We start from the raw sequence: 8,273 nt of genomic DNA, 5'->3' as shown, positions 1-8,273 counted from the left end.
CAACAAACAGACAAGTACTCCAGGTATGTGGTAGAGGAATCCTCTAAGAACCATAGGAACTTCTTTTCTGTGATTTTTGTCCCCCACCCAGACCTTGAACACCATCCCAAGGATGGAGTTGAAGGTCTAAGAAGGAAGGCTTCAGGACCTAAGTTTATGCCCCTCTTTCTCATTTCTTCCTCATTTTGCTCGCCTGCTTGAAAGTTGGCTCCCAAATCCTGCTGCTCACTGACTTCCCACAGTCAGCTACTCTCTAGTGTTCACATTCTCTTCTGTCATTCTTCATGGAATGAGGGTGGTTTTTGTCTTCCCGCTTCCTTTGACCTCAAGATCAGGATTAAAACCTAGGGTGGTCTCTGTATATTCCTTTCTTTCTGTGTCCTGGTTTGTTCTGGGCTGCTTATCTCCCTGTGCCCAGGGCTGAACTGCTTATTTTCCTTTTTATCTCCAAGGGCAAAACCAAGCAAGTCTTCAGTCCCTGTTGGTCTTTCCCTGCCCCCATCTCCACCATGAGAGCCAGGAAAGGGCTGGTGCTGCACTGTCTGCTGGGATCAGCAGTGGTTCCTGAGCTGCTGACTTGGAAATTAGGTTCTTGAGCTGGGGTAAAGATGTAACGGTAGCTCCAGTGAGTCAGACACTGCCCATAGCATTAGAGTATGTATGGCCACTTTGTTCTATTCAAACATAGTACTGACTTCAGTCTAAAGGGAAATAAATGCCAGTTGTGTCCTTGAGGTATCTGCTGGGCTGGACAGTTCCTGAGTCAAGACTAGGAGTATGACCTCAAGGGAATCCCTGTTTGTTAATAGTACCTACACTGAATATTTGTTATCTTGCAGTACTTATGCGATGGCAGTGTGGCCTGAAAGTAGGAGGTGGCTGGCGGTCCTGGGTGGGGGACCAACAGAGTGGTACCAGTAGCAGCCCAAGATAGAGGAGAACACAGGCCCAGCATGAGGCAACCTTGACCCAGAAGGTAGCCCAGCTACCCTTGGTGAAGGTCTTTTCCAGTTCTGCTCCCTCATAGCTGTGGAACCAAAGTCTGGTTAGAGAATACTTAGGACCTTAGCTTTTAGACCTGTCCTACCTCCCCACCAAAGATGATGGTGGACCCAAGTATGTCTCCTGATAACCCTTAGGACTGGCCTTAAATTGCTTTTCCTATAATAGGGTTTCAGGAGTATATCCCAGGCCCACTTCCATCCTACCTGAACCAGTTGGTAAGGGTAACCATGACATAGAGTGATGCAAGGAAGAAGACAAAATGGAAGGCAGAATAGCTGTAGGAGAGATGCTGGGCTTGCACTGGAGTAGCTGGAGAGGTCTCTTGGTCAGCTGGCCTGGCAGCCCCACCCCTCTGCCCTGGAGAGAGGGAAGGGCTGCTGGGTGCAGTGTGGCTGAAACACTTCTTCCCTCCTCCCCAGTTTTCTTTTGTGAAGGCGCTCCAGGGCTCTTTGGCACTCTGCAGAAATCTACACTTTCTTATGGACAAGCTTAATGACACTCACCTTCCTCTGGTTTCACGGTTTCAGGGCAGCAGAAACAGAGTGAAGGCTTCTGTAAAACAAAAGGCAGCAGCATGTTTTAGAATGACTTAAGAAAGAATGTGAAGGTATTAATATAGGAAATTCCCCTTTGAAAAGATTAGTCTGGTGTAAAAAGTGGAGGCACATCTGGGTTCAAATTCTAGATCCAGTATATAACTGGCTATGAAAACTTTCGTAAGATGTTTATTAACCTTTTGTGCCTCAATTTCTCCATTTGTAAAATGGAGCAAATACCTACCTCACAGGGTTGTTGTGAGGATTAAATTAAATGAGATTATGAATGTAAAGTATCTAGCACAGTGCTTAGCACATTGTGGGTACTTAATAAAAGGTAATAGCAGCTAGAATCTGAGCATTCTGGGTAGAGGCTGGTAGGATGTGTGTGTCTTTGTCTCTGTGTGAGGGGGGAAGGGCATTGGGGGTACTGAGCTCTCCATCCTCACCTGGAACTCATAGCTGTAAACCTTGACGATCCACAAGGGCCCAAATACCTCAGCCAGGTAGGAAACCTCATTACTGAAAAAGAAGAGACAGTTCTCAAGCAGGTCTAGTCAAACAGTAGGAGAGGTTGAGAGCATGTACTGGTAGCTGGTCCATATTGGTAATCCTCAGGAGGGTATTATATTCCCAGAGCCTGTTTCCCCCAAATATTTGTAAGTCTCATCATATGAGGGCCCTAAAACCTTTGTACTCATTTTTAATTCTCAAGTCATTCTCCCTGCCCCCTTCATCTAATACAGATCATCTGACAAGTGCTATTCTTAGAAATTGTTTCTGTTTATGGGGAGCTTTCCTCACTCTTGTCTTGCTCTAAAGTTCAAATAAACCATGGTCCCAGACAGTCTCCTGACCATCCTTCTCTGTCCTGGGTATCCTCCCTTCTCTCACACCTCTCCCCTTGATACCTTTACGCACCAAGCAAAAAGGACACAAGTATACATGATGCCAGCACTTAGCACTGCCAGAGAAGTATCTGGTGTTTGCGATTCCATTTTACTCAGGCCAGGCATGCACAGAGTGTGATTCTGTCCTTGAAAGATTACTGCGAAGAGGCAACAGAAGAAAGGTGGTAAGGAAAAAAGAGCTAAGTATTTGGTATGAACAAAAGGTTTTAGCATGGGGAGTCCAGGTCCAGTCCTTACCACTTTCTGGAGGACGGCTGGACAGTGCAGAGAAAGTCAGGTACATGATGTAGCAGCTGATGATAGAGGCTTGTAGAAGGCCAGAACGGGGTTGCTCTGGGAAGAATGGAGATCATTGCTTTTGTCTACAGGGTAGTAATTTCTGCTCATACCCATTTACACTTCTCTCACCCACCCTTTGGAGGAAGCAGACAATTGACTAAGATTAGGGAAGCTAACGAATTTTTCTATACTAAAGGCCTTCCAGATTTGGAATGCTGCAAGGCATGTACCCACTGAGGCGGATGCAGGGAGCGATGGAGAGGAAGGAGAGGAGGCCACAGAAACAAAGGTGCAGACTAAGCAGCGTCTTGTTCAGCAGGCAGCCAGCTGGGTGTGTGTAGTGGTGGAACAGGAGCACAGCTGCCACCCCTGCCATGCTGTAGAATCCCAGGGCAGCCAACAGTACAGCTAGGAACCAGCGGCAGTCTTGGGCTGCACCTGTCTGCCTAAGGGTGGGAGGTGGGCAGTGGCTTGGGGCTCCAACTCTTTACCCTTTAATAAACTATTCCCCGCCTGCTCCTGGAACACTGGTGTGACTACTCATCCCACCTAGCCTACAGAGTCCTCATGTTTCTGAACTTTTTGGCACTGCTCAGTGGGAAGTTAGGGGGCCACTGACCTGTCATGCGTTTTGCCCAACTCTACTGGGTCTAGTAATGTCAGACAACCTTCCCAGGAAGAGCCTTTAGGATTAAGTGCTCCTTACCAGTTTTTGTTCCAGGAATGGGCAAAGGCTGTGATAAGCACCAACTGCAGCAGGATGAATGTGAACCCTCCACAGATACCAATGTAATGCCAGGCTGCAAGTAGGGGGCACCAGTGGGAAAATGTAGCTGACCATGTCATTACTCCTGGTTTTCTTCCTACCCTCTCTTCCTTAGAAAAGCTATTAGCTTACTCCTGCTGATTAGGATATGAGATGGAAGGTACCTGGGAAGAGATGCTCATCAGGGATGCAGAAGGCAACAGCACAGAGACCTAGCAGGAACAGCAGTTTGAGGATCCAGAAGCTGGTTAGGAGACAAAACAAGACTCAAGAAAAGGCAAAGTGGAGTGAACAGTGCCTATGGAAGAAGGCAAAGGAGAAAGCAAAACTATAGGAAAGGGAAGAGAAGAGACAACTAAGTATAGGAAAGGAGGAACCAGTCCCATGTGAGAGGGGCTGGAAATAGGCCCATCACAGCCTATTCCAAGTTCTCTCAGATACCTAAATAATAACTGGACAGTGTTTCACAGTTGACAAAGGGTTTGTATATAATAACCCCACTGTTCTCTCCATTTTAGCAACTAGAAGTTCAAAGAGGGTAAGTATGAGGCTTATGGTCACACAGTAAGTATGGCAGAAGCAGGAGCTTAAAGCTGTTTTTGGAATTTTTACACTGCTGTTACTTCATCTTGGAATTTCCTTTACTCAGCCTATGTCTACTTCTTCTCCCCATTCTCACCCCACCCAAAGTATATATACACAAACCTGTTGTGGAGCTGTGCCCGCAGGCTGGAGGGGGAGTGGAGCTGGACTAGCAGCATAGCCTGCAGTAGGTGGAAGGTGGCAGTTCCTGCGCATACTCGGTACACAGCTCCAGAGCCACTGAGCACTGGGCAGTGAGTGTAGCCAAACAGATGGGCACATAACCCTGAGGGCATCTGGATCTGGAGGGGTAGAGTGCATGTGAGAAATAGGGCAATTCATGTATAGAGAGGTACCTGCTTCTCATGGTTATATCCATTCAGTTGTCCCCTACCCCCCAATCTGAATCTTTTGTCTATCTGAGGGTTTCACCTTTCACTCTTGGGTTGCAACCTGAACCCTCCCTCTTACCCCATGTGCCTTCCCCCAGATTCTTTCCATTACTGTCCTTGACAGCAGGAGGCAGCAGATTGCTGAGGACCCCAAATGGAGGAGGATGTAGAACAGGCGGCTACAAGTAGACTCTGTGACAAGGGGCCATCTAGAATGGCAGCAGGTACAGGGAACAGGCTCACAGCAGGACACCTGGGGATAGAGCAGCAAGATGGAGATTTGCTGAGGAAAAGTTTAATGTATGTATTAGGTTAACCCATGAGGCTGAATTCCAAAATTTCCCTTTCGTTTTCTTCTCTCCTTTTACTCAGGAATTCTCAGAATCTGGTTCCAAGCTATTTAGGATTGCCTTCCACTGACATCAAGTAGAGCTTTCATCATAAGAGCTGATACAGGCTTGAGCAGACCTTCCTAAAAGCCTAAGGCACACCTGGCCTCTCACCTTTCTGTAGACCTATAGATCTGGTACTGGGAAGTGGGACAAGAGGTTTAATTTCAGGGGCTAAGAAAAGGAAAGGCCTCAGAGGGGAAAGGAAGGCCTATCATCTTTATTGGCTCCCTGGGTTTTCTTCCCCAGCTTCAGCCACCATTCCCTTCCATTTTCTTAGTTCCTGCTCTAGGGACCTTTCAAGCCCCTTTGCCCAAGTATGCTCTCACCTGATAGAAGGGAGGATTCACCATGACATTGCTGATTCCAGTGCGTTGTGCCAGGTGGAGGGAGGTGCTGGGTTCTGTAACTGCCTTGGCACCCATCATCCTTGTCCCAGGGATTAGGCCCAGGTCCACCAGATGGAAGTAGGATGAGAAAGTAGCTTGTTTTTGTCCTCAGCCATGGGCTGCCACAGTGCTGGGGGGGTGATCACCGAGTCTAAGGGAGTATGAGGAGGGACATCAGGAAAAGAACACCAACCTCCCGGATGTGGTAAATGCAAATGTCTCTGTAAAGCTACTTTCTTTGCAGGGCCTTTGGGCCACACAGGCTGTTCTCCCCAGATTATGGAGCACTTTGCAAATCTGGCCTCTAGTGGATTAGCATCCTTAATTGGTTTAGGACTAGACGTCATCCATCCTGGTTGAACAGACTTGATGGGGGTGGGATGGATTGGAAGGGGTAGAATCTAGGTGAAGAGAAGCTAAGGATGTCGGTTGGTAAGGGCCGGAATAATGACGGGGTAGCTGTGGGGAGGGCCTTGCAGAAAACAACACCAGAACCCCTACAGGAAGTCTGAGAGGCCACCCTCCTTCCTGACTGAAGTTTCTAGAACCCAGAACATTAGTGAAGGTGTGGCCCGGGCCCAGCCCCGCCTCATCCTCTCCGGGCGGAAGTTTCAGGGCAGCTACCGGAAGTCTTGGTGAGGTGGGGCGGGGCCTGTGCAGCGGCACGGTGGGATCGATATGGCTACCGAGGGGGATGTGGAGCTGGAGTTGGAGACTGAGACCAGCGGCCCGGAGCGGCCTCCCGAGAAGCCACGGAAGCATGACAGCGGTGCGGCGGACCTGGAGCGAGTCACCGACTACGCGGAGGAGAAGGAGATCCAGAGTTCCAATTTGGAGACGGTGAGGTTGGCCGTGAGCGTGTCTGGGCGGGCTGATAGCGGAGGGGCCTCTCCGGTTCTAATTGGAAGCCCGGCTCCAGGACAGGGTCCCCATCCCGTTGGCGGGAGGAGGCAAGAGGGAAACCGTCACTGGAGCCCGCCGCTTGCGAAAGAGTTTGGTGGAGATTGTGTTTAAAGTGGACCTCACGTGCACAGAATTGAGTTAAACCTAGGCCTTGGTTCCTGATACACTCGTCGTCATGAATAGACCCTCCCTGACACGCTTATTAGCTTTTTAGATTATTGGGACTTGCGGGTGACAGAACGGTAAGTAGATGTTTTTCTCATAGGCCATGTCCGTCATTGGAGACAGACGGTCCCGGGAACAGAAAGCCAAACAGGAGCGGTAAGTCTGTGCGCACGGCCAGCCCTACAAGTTCCTCCCTTTTCCCCATACGAAAATAAAAGCCATTGTTAAGCCTTTGTACCTTGTACCGTTCTTCAACTCTGTCACCAGTATTTGCATATATAAGGTTTACAACCTTGTTGGAAAGGCCTCCTCCCGCTGCCTGTTGTAAAAAACTCCGAGGGGAGGGGAGGGGGATGTTAGGTGAGGGGTGAGAGTCATTTAGTATTTTCACTCAAAAGCATTTGTCAGGAGTCCTTTATTTGTAAGACACAGCAGGGAATGATCCTTCTGAGAGTTAACGGTGGAGGTAGAGAATGAGGACTAATGTACATGAATATTTGCAGGGAGAAGGAACTGGCCAAAGTCACCATTAAGAAGGAAGATCTGGAGCTGATAGTGAGTAGTAATGCCAAAATTAGTATATGGGCAGTTTACATTGCTTAACTGGGGTGGTTTACTGCAGCAAGAGTTAGCAATTTTGGTGGCATTTTAATGCTCCAGAAGAGACTTAGGTAACATCATTGATCCTTTTCCTACAGATGACAGAGATGGAGATCTCACGAGCAGCAGCAGAACGGAGCTTGAGGGAACACATGGGCAACGTGGTAGAGGCTCTTATTGCCCTAACCAACTGATTTGTGCTTTCTCAGACCCATTGACTGGATTATTTTATTCAATAAAGATTTAGCCTTTTTTTTTTTTTTTTTGCAGTTCTATCATCTTGGATCAAATGCTATGTATATTATACTGTATTTTATTGTGGGAAATTTACATGTTGGAATATAACTGATTTTAAGCAGCTCCCTCCATCCCCCAGGCCTTAAATCATGTGAAGGATCAGTGTAGAATTGTACCTTCTGACCTCATGTTCAACCTGCAGATGCTAGGTGGCAGACTAGGCCCATTCATCTGACTAGTGACCTGAACTGAAATTAAGTTGGGTGCTTAACTGTTACCCAGCCACCCCATTCATAAGCGGCTGAGTTAGTATGTTTATATTTATTTTTTGAGTTAGAATTTAGGTACTGAGGTAACATGGTAAGTACAATAGAAGGTATCAAAGCTTAGGTTTTTTTTGTGGTTTTTAAGATTTTATTTATTCATGAGACACACAGAAAGAGAGAAAGAGACATAGGCAGAGGGAGAAGCAGGCTCCCTGCAGGGAGTCCGATGCAGTACTTGATCCCAGGACCCCAGGATCACCACCTGAGCCAAAGGCAGATGCTCAACCACTGAGCCACCCAGGTGCCCCAAAGCTCAGGTCTTATACAGAAGTAATCTAAAAAGACATTGATTTTTGGAATTGATTTAACTGAACTCTAAACCACCACAACACTATACTTTACGTTCCATTTTTTATCCTGGAGAAGGCAATTTTACTTTTAAGTTGATCACCTTTGGCCAAGTCATTCTTGCTTGAATTTGTTTCCTCAATGTAAAATGATACAGACCTGATAGGTTGTTTAAAGAACCAAGGAATTGGTGAATGTAAAAAGCTTGGCCAGTACCTGCCTCAGATTGGACACTCAAATAGCTATAAACATGTTCTTAAAAGAATTTCAATGTCTTATTCTCATTTTGGTTCTAGGATAATTCTTAGATTGTATCTTTCTGGCACACCCATAAGCTCATCTTTATAAGCTTATTATAGTAATTTATACTCATTTTAGGACATGAAGCATTTGTGAATGTTTCTTCTAGTGGGGCATTTAAAAATCATGAAAAGACCTTGGCCATCTCATTTTTGTACGTAACTGAGAAATAGTCTTCCCATTGATTAAATGTCATTCCTTATAA

At 46.9% G+C, this 8,273-nt stretch overlaps 2 protein-coding genes across 2 annotated transcripts; one reads left to right on the top strand and one right to left on the bottom strand.

The window, feature by feature from the left end:
- Positions 1–828: 828 nt before the first annotated feature.
- Positions 829–5,316, bottom strand: SERINC4 (serine incorporator 4). Its single transcript, XM_041731809.1, has 12 exons — positions 5,190–5,316; positions 4,551–4,724; positions 4,203–4,381; positions 3,662–3,741; positions 3,438–3,531; positions 2,966–3,177; positions 2,690–2,785; positions 2,463–2,589; positions 1,991–2,063; positions 1,509–1,557; positions 1,209–1,362; positions 829–1,027 (listed from the first exon to the last, which is right to left on the bottom strand). Exons 1-12 carry the CDS (start codon positions 5,286–5,288, stop codon positions 829–831), a joined length of 1,536 nt encoding a protein of 511 aa, XP_041587743.1. The 5' UTR covers positions 5,289–5,316.
- A 166-nt stretch (positions 5,317–5,482) lies between these two features.
- HYPK (huntingtin interacting protein K) lies at positions 5,483–7,169 on the top strand. The gene is made up of 4 exons (XM_041744348.1): positions 5,483–6,089; positions 6,418–6,473; positions 6,821–6,872; positions 7,016–7,169. The coding sequence occupies exons 1-4, from the start codon at positions 5,928–5,930 to the stop codon at positions 7,109–7,111; spliced, it is 366 nt and encodes a 121-aa protein (XP_041600282.1). The 5' UTR covers positions 5,483–5,927; the 3' UTR covers positions 7,112–7,169.
- Positions 7,170–8,273: the final 1,104 nt, after the last annotated feature.

This window comes from Vulpes lagopus, chromosome 2 (genome assembly GCF_018345385.1).
Source record: "Vulpes lagopus strain Blue_001 chromosome 2, ASM1834538v1, whole genome shotgun sequence".
Classification (NCBI taxonomy): Eukaryota; Metazoa; Chordata; class Mammalia; order Carnivora; family Canidae; genus Vulpes; species Vulpes lagopus.
The sequence above is the reverse complement of the archived record's forward strand: the minus strand, read 5'-3'. Positions and strand labels throughout refer to the sequence as shown.